The 23731-nt window shown below is 38.0% G+C and overlaps 1 protein-coding gene across 6 annotated transcripts in view; it reads left to right on the plus strand.

The window, feature by feature from the left end:
- The first annotated feature begins 3034 nt into the window (after positions 1 to 3034).
- Positions 3035 to 23731, plus strand: part of HECTD1 (HECT domain E3 ubiquitin protein ligase 1) — a 75828-nt gene continuing 55131 nt past the window's right edge. For 5 of the 6 annotated variants that reach the window (XM_025271334.3, XM_025271337.3, XM_025271335.3 and 2 more), the window contains exons 1-4: positions 3035 to 3434; positions 4731 to 5007; positions 18515 to 18749; positions 22608 to 22835. In XM_025271334.3, the coding sequence (XP_025127119.1) occupies positions 4868 to 5007; positions 18515 to 18749; positions 22608 to 22835 (603 nt within the window). In that variant the 5' untranslated portion in view covers positions 3035 to 3434; positions 4731 to 4867. The remainder of the gene's footprint in view (positions 3435 to 4730; positions 5008 to 18514; positions 18750 to 22607; positions 22836 to 23731) is intronic. The other variant, XM_006056604.4, reaches the window with a different exon arrangement.

Raw genomic sequence — 23731 nt, forward strand, 5'->3', positions numbered from 1 at the left:
TAAAGAAAACATTCACAAAGACACATCTGATAAATACTATTATCAAAATATACAAAGAACACTTAAAATTCAACAATAAGATGAACAATCGGCTTAAAAAGTGGGCAACAGATCCGAACAGACACCTCACTGAAGAAGCTATACAGATGGCAAATAAGTACATGAAAAGATTAAAAGAAAAGTATATACTTTCATAAGTATACGAAAAAAATACGTTCCATATCACGTCAGTAGGGAATTGAAAATTAAAATAATATCCCATTATACATCTGTTAGGATGGTGGGCAAAATCCAAAACACTGACAACAACAAATGCTGAAGGGACTGCGGAGCAACAGCAACTTTTACTGCGTATGGAAACGCAAAATGGGGAAATTCCTTGGCGGTCCAGTGGTTAGGACTCGGTGCTCTTGATCCTTGGTCAGGGAACTAAGAGCCCACAAGATGTGTGGCAGTGTCAAAAAAAAAAAAAAAAGCAAATGGTACAGCTACTTTGGAAGACAGTTGAGCAGTTTCTTACAAAAGTAAACATATTCTTGTGGGAGGGAGAAAGAATCAGATGAAGGTAGTCAAAAGGTACAAATTTCTAGTTATAGGAAAAAATATGTACCAGGAATGTAATTTATAACATAATAATGATAATTAACAATGCTGAACTTTATAAATGAAAGTTGCTAACAGACTAAGTCCTAAGAGTTCTTTATCATCACTAGGAAAAAGTATTTTTTAATCTGTAATATATCTATATGAGATGATGGATAATCATTTCATGACATATGTAAGTCAATTAATTATGTTGTGTTCCTTAAGATTACACAGTGCAGTGTGTTAATTATATCTCAATAAAAATGGAAGAAAAAAAAACATTCTTACCATACAATCCAGAAACTGTGGTCCTTAGTATTTATCCAAATGAGTTGAACACTTATGTCCATGTAAAAACTTACACCTGGGTCTTTTAAAAGCAGTACTTTTATTGCCAAAACTTGGAAACATTCAAAATGTTCTTCAGTAGGTGGATGGATAAACTCTGGTACTTCTAGACAGCAGAATATTATTTGGCCCTAAAAACAAGCAAACAAAAAAATGAGTTATTAAGCCATGAAGAGAACCTTACATGCACATTATTAAATGAAAGAAACCAATATGAAACAGCTATATATTATATGATTTCAACTATGCAACATTCTGAATAAGGTAAAACAACAGACTCAGTGAAAAGATTAGTGGTTGTTAGGGGCTATGCGAGAGTTAGATGAATAGGTAGAGCACAGGTGATTTTTAGGGCAGTGAAATATTCTCTATGATATTATAATGGTGGATATGTCAAGCTATGTTTGTCTAAACCCACAGAATATATACAACACTAAAAGTGAACTCTAATGTAAACTATGGAATTTGAGTAATAATAGTTTACATACATTCATTGTCAGAAATGTACTAGGTCGTGGAGTACTTTTGACAGCTGTGCATGTATAGGGCATTTATAAAACACTTGCACGTATAAAACATTTTTAAGATTTATTTCTTCTCCATAGGAACTGTCTTCCTATTGCCAAAAACTAGGCCCTTTCTCTCTCCACTGCTGGAGGATTTTTCCAATCTCCCAGTTAATCTCCTTTTCTAGGTAGTTCCTATTAGCTAGGTCACTCTTGCCCTATACATCTTTGTAAGACTCTTTAGAACTTTTCTAGTCAATGTTCTAGTCCAGAACTTGCTACTTTACCTCAGCATAAGTTCTGTATCGCACACATTTAAGTCCCTGCTGACTTTAGCTCCTATTTTCTCCATCATTGCTTAACGCTGGTTTTTGCTTGAGGCACAGGTCCTCTTTCCTGTTTCAGAACTGATCAGGCTTTGCTTTATTCTTCCTCCTCCCCTGCAGTGTTCACATTATACCCATTTCTTCAAGGTCCAAAATAAATGCCACTTCCTCCTTGAAGACTTTCCTGGCAGCTCCAAGTCACACTCATAGCTCTCAAATAATTATTATGTGCTGTAGTTGGGACAAGATAGTGGAATCCTTAACTCTTATCTCTTAATTTGACCTATGAGCAGGAGACCTAGGAACTTTACCTGCTATAGTGGGACATGTATCTATAGATATTCGAGGTGCAAATGCGTAATTTACAAAATACTAGTTCTTCAAAGATATGCAGCAGAAAGGAACACGCCTCAAATACTAACACGCATTTTTGTTTTTTAAATACGGAGGGTGTAGGGTCATGGGTTTACTTATCTCACAAACCAAGGGATTCATTTCTTGATTAAAAAAAAAGCTATATCACATTTCCAACTAATTACGTCTCAACTGTCTCCAAGCGCTTCTCATAAGCAGGCATATTTTGTTTTCAACGCGTGTGAAATAAAACGTTCGAAGGGAATAACTACGGACATACTTAAGATCACAACCCATAGGAAAAAGTCGAAAACACACTCGAGGTACTGCTGCTTCCTGGGAACGCCACCGGGCCTGAATTCAAACCTTTTGGAACCTCAGCTCTCTCGTCTGTACAGTAGAGAGGATACTCGACAATATTTACCTCCCAGGGTTGTGGTGAAAGGTTTTCTTTCTGAACTGCCGGGCAGTTTGCCTCCCAGGACCGAAGGGTGGCGCTTTTCTTCCCGCGACGCACTTCCGTGCGCGAGGAGGGGAAGCTCCCGCAGGAGGCCGGGTCGCAGAGGCGGGAGGCCGGGCCAGGACAGGTTGGGCCGCGGCTTTGACGTGCAGCGTCGGGGCTTTCAGCAAGCGCACGCCAAGTGTATACACACCGTGCAAAACACGCTGAGCGTGCGTGCACCCGTGTGCGCGCGGTGCTGGGAGCGCGCTTGAATTGACAACGAAACGTGGAGGCGCAGAGTGTACGATAGCAAAGCGACAGCTGACGAGGCCGAGGGAGCCGGAGACCTTCGGTAGCGGCGACAAAGCTACCGGTTGCTCCGAGCCCCGGCACTCTGCCACCCTGCGCCTCGGGCCGACAGGTCTCCACAGCGCCCCACGGGGCGGCCGGCGGGGTCGCAGCCAGCGGAGCCCATTTGCTCCGCCTCCGCGGCGCACTGCTGCCCTCCTCAGCTTCCCCGCCCGCCTCTCCCCCGACCCTCCTCCCTTCCCCCTACGGGATCGCGATGGACGCGGCCTCCCCCCGCAGCCGCCGGCAGCACGGCGCGGGCCTCTAAACTGCGGGGCCTGAGGAGCCGCGTGCCGGGGACGGGACGTGAGCTGGCTGCCGCCGGTCTGGGGAACCTCTGGCTTTCCTGTCAGCAGGTCCCTGCGGAGGAAGGGGAGGGACAAGGCGCGGCTTTTCCTGTGCCGCCAGCCCGGCTCGACCTGCGCGGCCTGCGGCTTCCTGGGAACTCGAGGGCCGCGGCCGGGCCTGGCTCAGCCCGCGGCCTGCTTGGAGCTGGACCGGAGCGGTTTGAGACGACAGGCCTGGGTAAGAGATTGAGGAAAGGGTACGCAGGAGCGTCTTCGGCGGTCGGAAGGGTCAAGCCTGGTTCCGGGATCAGGGATGCTTGGCAGTAGCCTGGGAGCGAGACCCCAGCCCCTGGTGAGGTCGGCGGACTGCCGCCGACTCACCCGCTTGGCCCCTTTGTTTACCTCCCCCGACCCTGCCCACGGCGGGCCCCGGTTTGTCCGAGCCAGAGCCCATGGCTGGCCCCCTTGTCCTTGAGAAAGGATCGCCGCCCCACGGGGCCAGGGACGTCCCGCCGGGCCTCGGAGTTCCGGGCGCTGCTCCCGGGAGACCCATCGCCCTGCCTGCTCCGGCCTCCTCCTCTCGGGCAGAGAGGCTCGCAGCTCCACCTCCAAAACTTACCCTCCTCCTCGACACAGGTAGCTAACTTAGCCGGGTTTGGTTCGGGAAAACCGGAGCGCGGTGCCTGCGTCTCCCGCGCCGGGTCGGCTGGGCCCCGAGTTTTGGGTCACCCTTGCAGATCGCCGCCGTTGGGTGCCCACCGGAACCTGCCGCTGGATTTATGCACCTGCAGCTGGGTTACATGGGACCCAACGCTGTCCCCTCGTCAGAGTGCTTATGAGTTTTTGTATTGACTTGCCTGTTGTGGCTGCTTCTCTGTTGTTGCTGCTGTTGTTTTTAACCAACTGCCCCATTCGGTGAGGATGGGGAAAGAGGACCGCAGATTGGCCTGTGTTCTGATCTGTAACGTGTTAGTCCATTGCACTTACTTGTAGCATTTCTTTTTAAACTTTTAAGAACAGTTGCTGCTACTGCCAAAATTCCTAATCTACTCATAGATCTTGTATATCGTTTGTATTTGGACATCTTAAGGATAGCAGTAAATTAAATCAGCAGAATTTAATTTAAGAAATTGAGGGTAATTTTAAAGTAGAGACTTGATTTGGAGGGGAATTGGATCAAAGTGCTATTTCCTTAAAATACTGAATCTAATCCTTATCAGAAGATCAGCTTTGGACGACGGAGGGGGAAAGAAGTTTTCTGGGAAAAAAAAAAGAACCCTTAGTAAGGTGTTGTTTGCCTTTTGGCAAACACATTCGTGATAGCAATAGTGGGATCCGAAGCTTGTTTGACTGACTTTGACAAAGACGGCTCTGGTTTCCAGTTTAAGCAGCAGCCTAATCAGCTTATACTCCTGTGCAAAACTGGTTTTATATAGTACAATGTATGAAGTTAAACCCGAGAAATAAGGAAAGTTGGATAACTACGGTTAAGTACACTATCCAAACATACTTACGAGTCTTTTCTAATTCCCAGGGCACCAAGAAAATCTGGCTCTTGCCGATGTAAAAGAAAAGAAAAAAAAAAAATTAAGCCCACGCTGTTCAGTTCCGGACAATTAAAGGACTTTTTGCCTTTGCTTTTTAAATTTAAGCAAAGAAGCCTAAGAAACAATGGCAGATGTGGACCCAGATACATTGCTGGAATGGCTGCAGATGGGACAAGGAGATGAAAGGGACATGCAACTAATAGCCCTTGAACAGCTATGCATGCTGCTTTTGATGTCTGACAACGTGGATCGTTGTTTTGAAACGTAAGTACAGCCCTTCATCATCTTCATTTGGGGGTGCTGTAGTGACATGTATATAACATGTTTTCAACCATCTGCTGATTTGAGTTTGTATAAATTTTTCTTCAGTGAGTTTTATTTTTTTAATAGAAATTTATTTTAATTGGAGGCTAATTACTTTACAATATTGTATTGGTTTTGCCATACATTGACATGAGTCCGCCACAGATGTACATGTGTTCCCCATCTTGAACCCCCCTCCCCACCTCCCTCCCATCCCATCCCTCTGGGTCATCCCAGTGCACCAGCCCCGAGTACCCTGTATCATGCATTGAACCTGGACTGGCGATTTGTTTCACATATGATAATATGTATGTTTCAATGCCATTCTCCCAAATCATCCCACCCTCACCTTCTCCTACAGAGTCCAAAAGACTGTTCTATACATCTGTGTCTCTTTTGCTGTCTTGATACAGGGTTATCGTTTCCATCCTTCTAAATTCCATATATATGCGTTAGTATACTGTATTGGTGTTTTTCTTTAGGCTTACTTCAGTCTGTATAATAGGCTCCAGTTTCTTTAGTGAGTTTTAAAACTTATCTTTTGAAAAGTTTCTGTAGTTTTGCATTTACAATCTTCTGAGAAATAAAAATTGGTAGGTAAACTAACTCCAGTAATGATAATTGTGATGACACAAATACATGTTTGTTGATTGAATAGGAATTAGTAGAGAATGCTAATTCTACCCCATAACCTGATTGATTCATTTTCAAAACATGAACTCAGAAAATGCAAATGCTTCTTTATTTCTGTATCAAGAAATTGACTTGAAATTGATATGAAAATACAGATAATAATGAATACCCTTTCTTCATTGGTAAGTTTTAGGACACTTTTTTTTTTTTTTTTGGCATTGTTGTTTTTGGGTTTTTGTTTGTTTGTTTATTGTTTTTGTTTTTTTGGTGGCACTGTGTGGCTTCCTGGACCTTAGTTCCCCAACCAGGGATTGAACCCAGGCCACTGCAGTGAAAGCACCGAGTCCTAACCACTAGACTGTCAGGGAATTTCCTGTACTTTTGTTAAAGCAAATCATGGCTTTGTAAATTAAAGTTTTGAGAGGGTATAAATTGAATGTTAACCACATGGCATAGTTTTTGGAATAGTAGAAGCAGATTGAGATTTGAGAGTTTAAGCAATTTTATTTAGAGGATTATGTAGAATTCGTGCAAAAATGTTGAGGAATCATTACTAGATTGGCCATTAATGCCATGTTTTTCCTCTTATGTGATTCTTGCCCAGTTAGATTAACCATTCTTCTAAATGCTGAACATGTTTGTTTTTTATTTATTTTATATTTATAATTTTGAATTCTGGTGATAAGTAAGTGAAAACTCAGATGCTTCTATATTGGTTTTAACGTGATTTTGAAGTAATTAGTAGAAAATGTTTGCGATGTTGACAAAATTTGGTATAATTATCTTAATTTCTTTAAGGTGGGAATAAGGCCGTTATTACTCACTAAATTGATGTATTTTTGATCATCTTCATTTTTGAATAGATTGTTAATGAAGATGAATTAATAAATGAATAATTAATAATCTTAGTTGTAAGTCCCATTGAGGTGGTACTATTAAGATAAAAATCCTTATGAACAAAGTTTCCAAATCGCAGTCTGTGACTCATTTATTTCAAGTAGTTATTGTTATTGGCAAATTTTGAGAACATAATAATTTAGCCCCTCTGTTAACACTTGTTTTGGTCAGAATCATAGAACAGTGAAATAGATTTTTGAGCATTCATAGCTTTCATTAGAGGGTTTTCATTAACCTGAGAATTACTTTTGGTATTTTAAAAAGTCGTATGTACCAGTCACATCAACTATCATATCCTCCATTAAGTACTAACATGTAGTAGTAGAGGCATTTGTAATGACATTTCTAATGTGTCATTATATTAAAACAATTTTAAAGGAAATTGTTAAAATGTCAAACTCACTAATGCAAAATCCTACTGTCCTATTATAATTCTTATTCTTTTCATTATCCTTTCCAGACTTTAGTCATATTTGATATAATGTGGATGAAATTAAAATCAGATTCAATTTATATTTTTTATTTACTAAGTGTAGGTATAAGAGAATTTCAAATTGGAATGGTTAGCCCTGTTTTATTTAGCATATCAGTAGATTGGAGAAGGAAATGGCAACCCACTCCAGTATTCTTGGCTGGAGAATCCCAGGGACAGAGGAGCCTGTTGGGCTGCTGTCTATGGGGTCGCACAGAGTCGGACACGACTGACGTGACTTAGCAGCAGCAGCAGCAGATTGTCTATCAAAAGTAGACATTTGATTAAATTTATGACAGTTGTTTTTTAAACCTTTAGCTTGCTTTCTTCATTCAGCAGCCAGATTTTCTTGTTTTCAGAAGGAAAATTGTCTTTAGTTTCTTTAAACCAGATATGCAGCATGGTGAGGTAGAAAGAATGGGTGTGTGTCGTCAGAGACCTGGATTCAGATTCTTGGTTTGCTAAATGAAGTTTACCCCTTGAGAGCTTTACTTTCTTCCTCTGTAAAAATGACAGTAATCTCATATCTGGTTCGCTCCTTGTGAGGAGTAAAGGAAAGAATGTGAAAAGTGTTTTGAGTAAAGTGAGCTAATTTAATATCATTAAATATCTAATGTTGAATTTTATTTGGAGACTATTTCATGAAACTGGTGGGTTTTGAAGAACCTTTAAAAATTCTTTGAAACAGTCAACAAATAAGGCAGGAGAAAAGCAGGATGATGTGCACATTTTAAATATGGGTGAAAATATCTCTTTTAACTTAATTTCATAAGATAGTAGCAAGTAGTCCTTTTGGTTATGTCAAGTAAAGCAAAAGATGCCTATATATTCAGATAAGTTTTTGTCTGATTAGCTTTTATTAGTAGTTATATGTTTGTTTAGTCAGGAAAGGCATATGGTGTGGTAAAAACAATGGCCTTTGGAATGAGATAGACATGGGTATAGGTTTTCATGGAGATTAAATGTGATAATACAAGTGAGATGCCCAACATAGTGCTCTAAACATAACAGTTAAGTGTTTCTCTTTCTTTAACTTAATATTGTCCATGGCTATCCACTTTTTGGTACCCGTTCTGACTTTTGTTTTTAATTTATTTTTTGCCACGCTGGGTCTCCATTGCTCTGCAGGCATTTCTCCAGTTGTGATGAGCAGGCTCCTCTTCGTTGTGCTGTGCAAGCTTCTCCTTGCCGTGGTTCCTCTTGTTGTGGAGCACAGGCTCTAGGCACTTGGGCTTCAGTGGTTGCAGCCTGTCGCCTCAGTAGTGGCTGCACAGGCTCCAGAGCTCAGTAGTTGAGGCGCGTGGGTTTAGTTGCTCTGAGCCATTTGGGATCTTTCCTGACCAGGGATTCAATCTGTGTCTCAGGTGGATTCTTTAGACCACTGAGCCACAAGAGAAACCCTTTGACAGTCTTTTTGAAGTTAAGGGATATACATTTTCTGTGAAGCTGTGATACTTCTTATGCCTGAACTTAACAAGGTAATGCTCTAGAAAGTAAAATTCAAGTTCCAAGTTAGCTTTTGCTTTCATCTGTGATACATTAGTGAGTTAAATTTACGTTATACATTTGAGATAAATTTAATGAGTTATAAATGAGTAGTTTTGCATTCACATCAAAATAGGTGATCATTGTACATATTCTTAAAAGTAGATAGAATCCTGGGCAGTTGTAGATCCTGCTACTAAATCTTCAAATAATATAATTTATGTCTTCTGGGAAGAATCTAACATCTCCCCAGAAGATCTAGTAAATGGAATATTAGGGATAGTGCTTTTAGTAACCAGAAAGCTCATATTAAAAAAATAATCATTTTACTTAATTATGAAGACACAGAAGGATATACAGTAAAGTGTAAGTCTCCTGGGTGACCAGTTCTCCTCTCCAGAGGCAACCACCATTAATCATTTTCCTGGTGTATCTTCCCAGAGAGAAATATCCTAAGAAAGACTGCCTCAAGTTTGGATTCCAATACTGAATACAGTGGTAAAAGCCTCCTATTGTGCATGTACAGTAAAAACTATTTAAAAATACCTACAACAGTGTTGTCTTTTAATCTTTTAAATTATCTTCCTACTTTTTATTGTTAAAAAAAAATATGATGACCAAAGTAGATAACAATCTCTGCTCTTAAGGTGCCTGGTAGTCTAATAAGGAACACATATTAAATAATTATAGAAATGGTGGTTACAAGCTTTGATAAGTGCAATGAAGGAAAAGTTCAGAGTGCTGCGACAGCAGGTAGCAGGGGCCTGACCTGGAGGAGTGGGGTAGTCAGAGTGGTTTTTCTTAGAGATACGAAGAATGAGTAAGAATTTAAAGGATGACGTATAAGGTGGTAGGATAGAAGGATGTTTAAAGGGAAGGCAACATGTGAAGAATTTTGAAGTGGGATGAGCATGTTGTGGTTGAGGAATTTGGAGAAAGATAGTATGACAGGGCATGGAAAGGTCTCTGGAGAACTGTTGAAAGTTGGGGCAAGATCAGATAGAATCTTGTGTATGCTTTTGGTTTTTTCTTAAGAGCAGTGATGTAAAAGAGTCAGTGATGGGATTAAATGTGTCTTAAAAATACTCATTTTTTCTGCTCTATGGATAATAAATGTGTAATGAGGACAGAATAAATGCTTGTAGACTTAGATTTTGGAGGTAGAATAGTCAAATAGTTGAATGATTGGATATCTTAGTGAGAAAGAAGACAGTACCATGGATAATTCAGATTACAATGGATGATGATGCCATTCAGTGAGAGAGAAAATCAAGAGGACCATGTTTTCGTTTTTGTTTTTTTTTTTGGTCACACCACATGACTTGTGGGATCTTAGTTCTCCAACCAGGGATTGAAACCAGACCCCTGCAGTGAAAGCGTTAAGTCCTAACCACTGGACCACCAAGAAATTCCCAGGAGGACCATGTTTTTGAGGGGTGGAGATCATGAATTTGGATTTGGCTACATTCTCACATCTGCTTTGCATTTATTTTATTGTATTATGTTGTTTTGATTGCAATATATGAAAAAATTATCATCCTCCAATAGATGTAGCTGGGAAGGGAAGAAAGTTGTAATGATGTCTTTGCATAATTATGTATAGTTTGATATCATACTCGTTTGATATCATACCCAAAGTGGGCAAAGTGATAGTTTCTTAAGAGTTAATTATATTGTGGATTCTGAAATCATGTCAATGAACTTGTACTCTTGTAGATTAAAATCTATTGGTACTAATCTATTGTTTGGTACTTTGAGTGGGTTGTTTGTTTGTTTTTTTTTAAATCCATGTGTAAGTTTAAAAGATCTTGCACTGGTCATGTGAAAAATATTGATCTGCTGAGTTATATAGATATTCCTGGTGTTGCCATATACCATTCTACACTGTCACAAACTCATATTTGTTAATATAAGTACTTAATCAGAAAAGTCTTCAAATAATGGGATCTGTCAAGCTCATGGTGGCAGGAGCAAGTTTTTCAAAGTTGTAACTTAGCTTGAAAGCTCGAATGTTATCATTGGCAGCAAATACTGTCAGTTGTTTTTCCTTGAGGTGGAATGCTTACTTGGTTAATTTTTAAAAAAATGTTTGCTAGATATCCAAGTCTGAGTAACCACAATTTGTCTAAAGTTCTTTCAGGTAAAAAAGATGTTGCATGAAACAAGTGGCTAGTTCAACTCTCCAGCAGTTGTAAACTACATTTCCTTGACACAACCATCTTTCTTGAGTATGCAGAAGTGCTTTATGCTTACTTCCTATTTGTTTAAGTAGGATATTAAAAAATACAAATTAAAAGGTTTGAGATTGTGTGGCAGAAACCAACATAATATTGTACATTTTTTTTAATTAATTAAAAAAGGCTTGAGGTTTAATAAAATATATGTGTGTATATATTTGCATTATTAAAGTAGTGAGGTTGACCTTTCTTTTCAGGCTATACCTTGGCAATGAAAATAAACGATTACCAATGGTACAGCTGCCTTGATTCATGCTAAAGCACCAGCAGTTTATCCACCATTGCTTTTACATCATTAGTGTACATGTCAACACAAGAAAGAGAGTGATTAAAGAAGAGAAAGGACAGTTGTGCTGAATACGGGTGAGAGGTCAAGTATGGTGAAGACTCAAAGATGTCCTTTGGATTTAGTAACATTCTCAAGATCATTGATCTTAATGAGAACTGAGTGGAGTGGTTTGAGGACCAGATTTGAATGGGTTGAAGAGTAACAGGAAGAAATGGAGACCAGAGTGTGGAAAACTTTTTTGAGAAAGTTGTATTGGGAAAAATAGTGTGGGGCTTTTTCTTTGAGAGGTCATAGAGGAGAGAGAATGGAGAATTCATAGTATTCAGATTCTGAGAAACTGGGAGAGCGTTGGCTGCTGTTAATAGTAGTGCTTTTTAAACTGTAATGTGCATACTGTGAATCACCTGGGGATCTTGTTAAGATGCAAATTCTGATTCGTTTGGTCTGGTGTGGTGACTAATATTCTACATTCCTAGTACGTTGTTAAATAATGCTGAAGCTGTTGGTCAGAAAAATCCCACACTGAGTGTCAAAGCTCTGATGCACTGATGAAGAGATCAGATCAGATCAGATCAGTCGCTCAGTCGTGTCTGACTCTTTGCGACCCCATGAATCGCAGCACACCAGGCCTCCCTGTCCATCACCATCTCCCGGAGTTCACTCAGAGTCACGTCCATTGAGTCGGTGATGCCATCCAGCCATCTCATCCTCTGTCGTCCCCTTCTCCTCCTGCCCCCAATCCCTTCCAGCATCAGAGTCTTTTCCAATGAGATAGACTTATAGTAATGTGTTTCTTATTGTAAGGCAGGAAAGATGAAGATTTTTAGGTTTGATGGGAAAAACTTGAAGAGATTTCTGTCTGATGACATCTATTTTCTCCCTGAAGTAAGAGATTTTAAAAGAATGGTAACACTGAGAATGGGTTTGGGGAAATGATTATGTTCATGTAGTGCTAGTGACTTCATAACAGATGCCCCTGCCTATAAGCTAACAATACGCAGAGCTACAGTCTTAAAATATTTTTATGGTATTTCCCCCCCAGTTTTATTGAAGTGTAATTGACTATATTCTGAAAATACTGATTTGAATGTATCATTCTCTTTTATAAAATCTGTTGTGCTCTTTACCTAGTGAGTACAATTTAGATGCCTTCAAAGACCTCTGCTGTATCTCACACATACACACTATTACTTTTGTTTTCCATTGCTAAGCATAATGCCTGGTGTACAATAGCTAATATCCAGATACTGAACACATTGAAGAAATTCTGAACAACAGCAGAGTCTACATACTGGAATTTGACTTACTCCTTTTTCTTTTAGAGGGAAAGCTGTAATTTTCAACTGTTATGCCAGGAGTTATTGTTAGTTAAGAAATACAAAGTCCAGAATGGGAGCAGGGGCAAGAATGGAATAAAAGATAAAGTGGGGTCAAAGGATGTTATTTATTATCTTCAGGAAATAAAATTTATTAATCTTTTACATTTAAAATTTTTAGTTTTTTAAAAGTAAGTGACGTGTTCAATTTACAGGCTATATTCAATAAGACATCACTATTATAGATAACTTTATTTTTTAAATGTTTGCTTTCTTAATACTGTACATCTTCTGAAATCTTGGCCCAAGTCCAAGTGATATAGTGTGGAAAAAGCATATGGTAGTAATAGTATAGAAGATATTGCAGTTCTCAAAGGAAATTCTTTGTAAGCTCATGAAACTTTTTTTATTCTTGTTTCAAGTTATCTCTGCTTCCATTAGGGAAAGATTCTTTCGTCATTGCAGGTAGTATTTTGGAAACTTGCTTAAGTTGGATTCATCTGAAGATTCTACTTAGTCTCATTTTTGTGGGTGACTGGTCTGACAGTAGTTCCGTGGAGACTGTGAGCGATCTTAAACTTTCCTAATTTGGCCACCTTTGGGTCTGCAAGTTGGTCTAGTATAGTACTAGATTGGATTTAATATGTAAAAGTAATTTCTACCTATGATATAAGAGGTAAATATTTAGCGAGTTTAAAAGTTGTAATAACTCTTTAATTGTGATGCATCTAAACTTTTGTGCCATAGATGTATTCTTTGAGTACTGTTCAGGAAGGACTGTGATTATTGTATACGTGCAATTTAATTTTCTCTTAACTTTATTTAAATTACATATGGATTTGACAAACACAGGGTTGTGTAACCACCACCACAATTGAAATTCAGAACAGTTCTATGGAAAATGAGAGATAAAAGTGGATTCACTTTTTGTGTTGTGGGAAGGGGTAGGGCAGGGGAAGGAGACCTGATGGAGATTGGGCTTGTGTGTGGGGAGTGGAGACATGTTAGAGAGGGATTAGGCGTAAGGATGAAGAAGCAGATCACTAAGAGAGCTGATGGGATTCTTTTTGTTTGGTTTCTCTTTCTATAAGCAAGAAAGTTCTTACCTTTTCTTGATATCATTCATTCAGCAAATAAAACTTGAGTATCTTCCCATATGCACAGAACTCTGTTGGGTGCTGTGTGAAATACAACTCTATTCCCAAGGAGCTTGCAGATTTTTAGGAGAGAGTTATAGTGGACAACAGAAAATGAAATACAAATATAAATTGTCAAAGTAAATTAAAACCAAAAGAAAAAAAAAAAACCAGGAGTCCTGTTTTGGATAGTTAGAAAAGGTAACCCTGAAACTGAGGAGGTGACATTTAGGCTCACAGGAAGGATGACAAAGAACCAGCCATGGGCAAAATTGGGAGAAAAGCATTTTAGGCAGAGGGATCATCTCACACATTAGTATCTGTTTGTCTTTATCTTTCTATCTATTCATCCCCGCTGAGTTCATCCCTAGTTCAAATCTAACACCACAGGGTTCATTCTAGTTTTCTTTTTTGTGTTTCCATCTCCAGGCTACAATGAGAAATCTGGCTCCCATTGTCCTCAATATATTTATATACTTATTTATTTGATCACTTCCCTTGTCTGTATCAGTTGCTCATTACTGGGACATGCCCCTACACAAATGTTCTCTTTGTCTTGCTCATGCTGTTACACATTATTCCAGACAGACTTCCTCTTCCCTCTAGAAATACCTTCCTCAACAGTGGTGTGAAACATCTCTTATGTGGATGTCCAGGTAGCTATTTCAGTAGTTCAAACAAGAGTTTGAAGTTAGTTTAGATTAGGTTTGTAAAAGATGGTGTGGAGAGACGTGGACAGACTTAGGATATGTTTTAGAGAGAAAATTTTTGGGGTTTAACTAATGGATTGGATGTGTAATGTGAGCAAAATTAAGGGGGAGAACTAAGGATGATTGTCAGGTTTCTGGCTTTCTGTTTGGTTGTGACATTTGCAAAGCAGTGATTTGGGATGGAGGCATATTTGTTTTGAATATGTTTATTTTAATATGCCTGTGATAATTCTAAATGGAAATTGTGATTTAGTTGGTCTGGAGTAGAGATAATATTTTGGGAGTTTTCATGGTATGTAGATGAGATTTATAGCTATGGTGTATGAACAAAGGGAATAGATGAGATCAACTAGAGAAGAGAAGGGAGTTTAGAACTGAGGCTAGACTGGAAAACCAAGGGAGTCACTAAGCCAATAGAAAATTGAAGACAAGGTGTGAAATAACTCATTGAATTTTCTTGATTATGTAAATTTTTTTCTTCATATCTGTTAACATGGATTCACACCAAGGAAAAGTTGTGTTTGTGGTTGTAGCCCAGGAAAAAGGAAAGAAACGTGAAGGTCTTGTTCATAAGAACACAGTCAAGTGCTTCTTGAATTATCATGAGGCTGAGGTTGAATTTAAAGACCTAGATGAAATACCTATCAACACAGGGTTACTTTGGAAATGATAGAAAGAAATGGATACTCACCAACAAGTAAAAAGATGGTTTTAAGGCCTTATAAATGTTTATATCATGATGACTGTCTTAAAGCAGGCTATCAAGCAGAATGTTAAAAAAAACAACACTTGTTATAATTTGTTTTAGTTGCAGTATGAACTTTCAAGTAATATAGCTATAGTTCTTTCAACTATTCTGTACTCTTCAGAATTCATTAATTACTCTTTACATGTTATCTCTACTTCTTTTGCTCAATTTATAGTTAATTTGTATTGTTGGGGTTTTTGTAAATTGCTTTGGTTCCTGAATTGAAAAACTAGTGAATATGCCTAAAATACTTTCTCATGGTTGAAAAAGTAACTCAGGAGCTAGGAAAACAAAATTGTTTTTTCTTGTCCAACAGCCAGAAGTTTACAATAGATATTTTATACCACACCTTTGAAAAGTTCCCAAAGCAGGTTTTCATTATACCTGAAATAAAATAAGCTTTTACTTATGCAGAATACTTTTATTTTTCTCTTAGAAATAAAATTAATCACAGTTAAAGGCTAAGAATCTGTTTAGAACTTTCTGGTTTTTGTTTTTTAATTATCCCTTTAAATTGTTCAAGAACACGAGCAGGGAACGTAGTTTATTCCCCCAATGAGATACCACATTTCCCCATGAAATGTAGATAATTATACGGAACATTTCTCTTAAATTTTGTTTTTTGATGACTAGTTTTTTGTACTGTGTAAGATAGATGAACAATTTTCTTATTCTTAATATAAAGCATATGGTAGATCCATTCTTGCCATTTAATGTGACGACTGTCAACTTCAAAATTTTTTATTCTTTTTTCAAAAACTGCTGTTTTCTCGGGGAGAGGGGGAAACTACTTTTTAAAAAGACTGTGTTGTTTCTCAGTAGTAGTAACGCTTTTACAATCTTATCTCTTCAGTATATTCGTACTACATTTGCCAGTGCAGAGAGCAGTAAAAATGCTTCAAGATTTCAATATGCTAGTCATTCTAATCTTCCCTGAGAACTACTGGACTATCTTCCATAATCTAATCTTATCCTCCTCCTCAGAAAAATTACAAGTAACTAAATTGGGAAAGGAGTATGTCAAGGCTGTATATTGTCACCCGCTTATTTAACTTATATGCAGAGTACATCATGAGAAATACAGGGCTGGATATGGATCACAGGCTGGAATCAAGATTGCTGGGAGGAATATCAACAACCTCAGATATGCAGATGATACCACTTTAGTGACAGAAAGTGAAGCGAAACTAAAGAGCCTGTTGAGGAAGCTGAAAGAGGAGAGTGAAAAAACCGGCTTAAAAATAAACATTCAAAAAACTAAGATCATGGCATCCAGTTTTATCACTTCATGCCAAATAGATGGGGAAAATGTGGAAATGGTCAGATTTCATTTTCTTGGGCTCCAAAATCAGTGTGGATGGTGACTGCAGTTATGAAATGAAAAGACGCTTGCTCTTTGGAAGAAAAGCTATGATAGACCTAGACGGTGTATTAGAAAGCAGAGGCATCACTTTGCCAACGAAAGTCCATATAGTCAAAACTATGGTTTTTCCAGTAGTCGTGTATGGATGTGAGAGTTGGACTATAAAGATGGTAACAACAACCCTATATACAGGACAGCAAAAGAGACACAGATGTAAAGAATAGACTTTTGGACTCTGTGGGAGAAGGTGACAGTGGGATGATTTGAGAGAATAGCATTGAAACATGTATATTACCATATGTGAAATAGATGACCAGTCCAAATTCGATGCATGAAATAGGGCACTCATGCACTGGGACAACCCAGAGGGATGGGATCGGGGCGGGGTGGAAGGGGGTTCGGGATAGGGGGACACATGTACACTCATGGCTGATTCATGTTGATGTATGGCAAAAACCACCACAGTATTGTAATGTAATTGGCCTCCAATTAAAATAATTAATTAAAAAACAAAGATGGCTGAGCACTAAAGAAATGATGCTTTCGAACTGTGGTGCTGGAGAAGACTCTTGAGAGTCCCTTGGACAGCAGGATCAAACCAGTCAATCCTAAAGGAAATCAACCCTGAATATTCATTGGAAGGACTGATGCCGAAGCTCCAATACTTTGGCCACCTGATGCAAAGAGCTGACTCATTGGAAAAGATCCTGATGGCTGGGAAAGATTGAGGGCAAGAGGAGAAGGGTGAGACAAAGAATGAGATGGTTGGATGGCATCAGCGACTCAGTGGACATGAATTTGAGCAAGCTCAGTGAGAAAATGGAGGACAGGAAGCCTGGCATGCTGCAGTTCATGGTGTCACAAAGAGTTGGACATGACTTGGCGACTGAACAACAGCAACAAAACAATGTGACCTAGGTTGCCAATGATGCTGGCTAGTAAAACCCACTTGTGTTTAATCACTGAATGCAAGAGGTCTTTATCTTTGATAATATTCCTGCTGCTGGACCCCTAAAGTGAACATCATCCAAGCAGATTAGAAAGGGCAAAGTTACTTTGACTTTCATACAGATATTTTTAAAAACCTACTAAAGATATGTGCAGACTAAAATTTGGATGAAACAGAATTCAGCCGAAATGTTGAGAATACAGTAAGCTGTCTGTATCCACACTGTTTAATTTATGAACTTCAATATCCTGAGATTATGGTATCTACAGGGGGCCCTGACATCTTTCCTTTTTGAATATGGAGGAATGACTATAGTGCCTTTTGTGATATCTGTAGATCATTTAAAGTTCAGTTTATGCAGCTAGGTTAAAGTGTTTGATGGCATATAACTACGATCTCTACTAAATGTAATTTATGTGGGTTTTTTTTTATCATTTAGGTGTTGATAAAATATTGATTTAAAAATGTAAAATGTGCTTTTGATAAAGCTGTCTTATGCAGGTTTATATAGCACACATTAGCTATTCATAGGCGGGAAGGGGAGCTAATGTTAATTAGTTTAATATGGTGCCAAGGTACTGAGCTAAGTGTTGAATGTGTATAATTTTATCAAATCTTCATAACATCCATATAAATTAGATATTGTTTATAGATATTATCTTTGGTTTACAAATGAGGAAACAGGACCAGAAAGGTTACACAGCCGTTGTTCTGTGTCTTACCCTGGTCTGTTAAACCCCAAATCAGCATTTGTTCCCATGAAACATGAATTGAACAATTCCCATAAAACATGAATTGAACAACGTTCTTGGCATTCAGGAACTCTTAATGTAAATAAGGAAATAAAATGATACATTAAACAGCGTGGGTACTGTTTTTATGAGGCTTTAGGAACCCGAAAGTACCACTTAACTATTTGGAGAGGTTAGGGAAGGTTTTAGAGAGTTGATGTTGGAGCTGAGTATTGAATAGGAATGTTTTTTGAACATGGTTTCACGTTAATGCTGCTACTTTAAACTGTTTACAACCTGATATTTTCAGCAATGATGAAATGATCATGTGAGTGTTATTATGGCAACAAAAGCAATATGAGAAATCTTACCTAATATACATGTGGAACGGAGTATTGAACATAATGTATTATGTGATAGTTTTTCTAATCTGTTACCTTGGTGACTTTTGGATGTTAAGAATTTAGTAATCCTGGGTGTAATATGATTTCTTTCACTACAGATGTCCTCCTCGCACTTTCTTACCAGCCCTCTGCAAAATTTTTCTTGATGAAAGTGCTCCAGACAATGTGTTAGAGGTAACAGCCCGTGCCATAACATACTACCTGGATGTATCTGCAGAATGCACCCGAAGGATTGTTGGGGTAGATGGAGCTATAAAAGCACTTTGCAATCGTTTGGTTGTGGTTGAACTTAACAACAGAACAAGCAGAGACTTAGCTGAACAGTGTGTAAAGGTAAGTCTCAATTATTTATTGGTACATTTGAAGATCTCTCAGAGAGTGAAAAGTACATTTTGCAAAAAAAAAAAAAGATGAAATTCTTTTCATTATCAGCTTTTATTGAGAGTGGTTGAAAACAGTAGAAGTCATAGTCCTTGTGGTACCAAAAGAGATCCCATATGCCTTTGGGGAAAGAAATCTTTAAAGAAAAATTGTAGGTCACTGATAGTGCTTTTCTCTGTTGCCTCAGTGCTGTTTGGTTTCTGGTAGCCACTAACCCGTTAATACAGGTTATTTCTGATCTTATCCAAAATGACTTTATATGCATGTGTTAATGACCGTGACAACTAACAGTAATCTGCTAGGCATCATTCTAAACACTTTGTATGTATTAACTCATTTAACTTCATGACAACTCTGTATGAGGTAGGTGCTGCTAATATTATCACTTATATTTTGTAGGTGAAAAAAATACAAGCATAGTGAGATTAAGTAACTTGCTTGGGGTGATACAGGTAGTTAGTGGCAGAGAGCCAAGATTCGATGATGAGTAATTTGAAGATTAGGAAGTCTGATTCCAGGGCCTGTAAATTTAATTATTTTGCTATACTCCTGTTAGAGTTAGCTGTTTCTTTTTATTATTGGTGGGACTAATTATTAACTTTATGTGACTCTAAAAGCATCAGTACTGGTAAGTAGTTTATTGGAGCTGCTTGGTGAACATATTTAGACTTTATGTGATTCACTTTTTAAAAAAAAATTCCTAAGTATTTTCATTCTTTTTATGATTCTTGCTGCTCTCAGTTCAGTTCACTCGCTCAGTTGTGTCCAACTCTGCGACCCCATGAATTGCAGCACGCCAAACCTCCCTGTCTATCACCAACTCCCAGAGTTTACCCAAACTCATGTCTATTGAGTCGGTGATGCCATCCAGCCATCTCATCCTCTGTTGTCCCCTTCTCCTCCTGCCCCCAGTCCCTCCCAGCATCAGGGTCTTTTCCAGTGAGTCAACTCTTCACATCAGGTAGCCAAAGTATTGGAGTTTCAGCTTCAGCATCAGCCCTTCCAATGAACACCCAGGACTGATCTCCTTTAGGATGGACTGGTAGGATCTCCTTGCAGTCCAAGGGGCTCTCAAGAGTCTTCTCCAACACCACAGTTCAAAAGCATCAATTCTTCGGTGCTCAGCTTTCTTTACAGTCTAACTTTCACAAACATACATGACCACTGGAAAAACCACAGCTTGGACTAGACAGACCTTTGTTGGCAAAGTAATGTCTCTGCTTTTTAATATGCTATCACTAGTTTAGCAATTTTCAAACTTTTTGCCTCAGGATCCCTTTATAAGTCTTAAAGTATTAATGGACTCGCAGAGAGCTTTTGTTTATGTAGGTTCTGCTTGTTTCTATTTACCATCTTAGATATTAAAACAGACTTTAGAAACATTTATTCATTTATCATAAAATAACAAGCTCAGTATGTGTTAACATACATTACATTTTTAATGAAAATATACCCCGAAGAAAGAGAAATTTAGTGAGAAAAGTAGCATTGTTAAGCATTTTTGTGAGTCTCGTTTGAAATGTGTGACTTAATAGAAGACAGCCAGATCCTAGTATCTGCTTCTGCATTCAGCCTTTTGCTATATCAGAATTCATATCACTTTTAGAAAACTCTAGCTTACACTCCTAAAGGAATAAGAAAGAAAAAGACAATTACTGTTATAGTAGTATTATGAAAAAAACAGGGACCCCCTGAAAATGTCTTCCCCATGCTTTGAGAGTTGTTTTTATAGGTATTAATATCTTGACTTTCTTCTCTGTGTTTATAGATGTATTTCTGTCTGTGTCTGGCCTCAGAGGAAGAGGTATCCATTTTTTCTGTTCAGAGTTTTTTTCCCCTCTTGGTCACATCACTTCAGTTTTCTTCCAGAACTAGGACTTTAATCCATTACATATATTCACTGAGCTATATTTTCAAACTTTTTCTTATCTGTTAATACCCTGCTCTCCCTTTCTCTTTTTCCTTTGCAGATTATTAATTCATTTTTCACTTCTTCAGTGGTAGTATTTCCTAAGGCTCTGTTTTTACCTTCTTAAAGCTATATATTTAAGCTTTAAGATGAGATTTGTCTATCTGCCTAGACAATCTCATCTATGAGCATCAGTACCATTCATATATAAATATATGCCCTTTACATCTTTATCTCTAGAAGTGACTTCTCTCTCAAGTTCTAGACTCCATATTCAAAGGCCTGTTGGACATATTCACCTGTTGCCTGAACTCATTGTCTTTCATTACAGATAAACTGCTCTCTTGATAAGTGGCATCAACTTGTGCTCAGTCACTTTAGACAGTAACCTGTACTTTATCCTTTATTTGCTTTTCTCCACTCCACACATGTAATTAATGATCAAGTGCTTTTCTAGTTTATTTTCTTCTATTTGTTCCTGCCGTTATTGCCCTGGTTAAGCCCTCATCCTTTCAGGAATATTAATGCTTGAGTTTTTGCGTTTGCCTCTACACTCTTCTTATACACTGTTTTCCCCAGTTATTAACTGGGAATCCAATCATATTATTTTTCCTGCTTGAAACATTTTTCTTGCTTACAGAATAAAGTCTAAATTTCTGGTATGCCTGTAAGAACTAAGTTCTAGTTCTACCTGAACATATTAAATATCATATAATTTAGAAAATAAAAGTGACTTTTATTTATTTATGTTTAAATATTTATTTATTTGGCTGCTCTGGGTCTTTTAGCTGTGGGATCCTTACTTGCAGCCTGCAAAACACTGTCGTTGCAGCATGTGGTATCTAGTTCTCTGACAAGGGAACCTGGTTTCCCCTGCATGGGAGTGTGAAGTTTTAGCCACTGGTCACAGACAAGTTCCAAAAAGTGATTTTTTTTAATGTATTTTTAATTTTTTTTATAGTGAAGCAGGTAAGGTGTTTATTGGGAAGAAGAAGAGTATAGTACTTGTGGATAGACACATGGGTGGGCTCAGAGAAACTTGCCCCCAAAGTGATTTTTAATGTCTTTAATATTCATAGAGTATGTGTGAAGATAATGAATAGTTGGCATTTATTGATTTGTTTTTTTTTTAATGTCTAGGACTTTTATAGACTTTTTCTAAATTACTTGTAGTTCTTAGCTTGCCATACAGGTTTCACCACCTAAACCTATGCTGTCTAATATGGTAGCTATATGTGACTGTTGAACACTTCAGATGTGGCTGCCCCAAATTAAAATATACATGGGTTTTTGAAGACTAAATGCACAAAAGATACCAATGATTTTTATATTGATTACATGTTGAAATAATGATGCTTTGGACATATTGTGTTAAATAAAATATATTAAAATTAATTTATTCTGTTTTGCTTCACTTTTTTTTTTTTAAATGAAAGGTTAAGTGTGTACAATAGGCTCCAAGACTTTATTCTAGCTATTGATAGCAGCATTGTATGGTAGGGAATCTGGATGTTTAAATAAGAATGGAATTAAAAATCACCATTGCCTCAGGCACAAGGGACGGCTTTTTGCCCAATTTCTTAATTCCACCTGTGGCCAGGGGGCCCTTTTCACGGCCTACTCCCTGAGTTTCTTCTGTTCTAATTTCTGTTTCAACTTGAATGCCGTATCTTCCCTGTCCATCTTGTTGGTCACCTTCTTGGGGCTATTTCAGGGACTACTTCTTGCCATCTTCACAGCCAGATATAGCTCCTGCCCCACACGCCCACCCTTTCTCAGACCCTGCCCTTACTTTTTAAAATGTGACTTCTAATATATTTGGAGGGTGTATCATGTTCTGTCATTCTTGAAAATGAAAATTGGACTTACTGTATTCTTCTGTTTATTTTATTTTACTGTAGGTTTTAGAACTAATATGCACTCGTGAATCAGGAGCAGTCTTCGAGGCTGGTGGTTTGAATTGTGTGCTTACCTTCATTCGTGATAGTGGACACCTGGTTCACAAAGACACCTTGCACTCTGCCATGGCTGTGGTGTCAAGACTCTGTGGCAAAATGGAACCTCAAGATTCTTCTTTAGAAATTTGTGTAGAATCTCTGTCTAGTTTATTAAAACATGAAGATCATCAGGTAATTAAATAGCTTCTGTGTACTTTATTTTCAAAAAGTGATTTTATAGTGTCCTCTGGTTATAACTATGATATAAAGTTGACTCTTGAACAACCCGGGGGTTAGAGGTGCTGACCCTCTGCAAAGTTGGAAATGTGCATATAACTTTATAGTCTGCCATCCCTATCTGGGGTCCCAAAGCTGTGGATTCAGCCAACTATGGATTGTATAGTTCTGTAGTATGAATTTAGTGGGGAAAAATATCCACATATAAGTGGGCCCATGCAGTTCAAACTCATGTTGTTTCAGGGTCAACCTTAGTGTAATTGGAACTTTTTGTTTGATAAGGTAGAGATAATTTCTCTTTATCTCATTTTATATTTCTATATAGTAATCTTTTTGTTTCTTTGGCAGTGAGACATTTTAAATTATAAAAGTGGCATGGGTTTATTCTTAAGATTTAAACATTTTAGAAATATATGATTTCTAAAGCTACACTTAATACCCAGTGAAATTTGTTGGCTCAGCACAATTTTGCTAACTTAAAAGGGTAATTTTCATTTAAGTAAAATAACAGTTTTTAACATTTTAAATGTGTAATTTTTGTTAAATTATCATCTTTAGAAAATAAAACTTGACTTCTAGTGCCTTTTTACCATTTCGATGTTAATTATTTTCAGTTAATTAATTTCAGTTAATTATTTTCAGCTATTCATCAATTATCTTGGCCTAGTTATACATAATAATAGTAAAGATTTATTGAGCTTTTTACTGTTCCTCTAGTTTCTTTACATGTATCATCTCTTTTGAGCTCAGACAATGAATTATAGGTACTGTTACTATTCCCACTTTGCAGATAAGTGAATTGAGGAACAGTTAAGTAATATTCTCAGGTTATACAGTTACCAGAATGAGGA

Source organism: Bubalus bubalis, chromosome 20 (assembly GCF_019923935.1).
Source record: "Bubalus bubalis isolate 160015118507 breed Murrah chromosome 20, NDDB_SH_1, whole genome shotgun sequence".
Classification (NCBI taxonomy): Eukaryota; Metazoa; Chordata; class Mammalia; order Artiodactyla; family Bovidae; genus Bubalus; species Bubalus bubalis.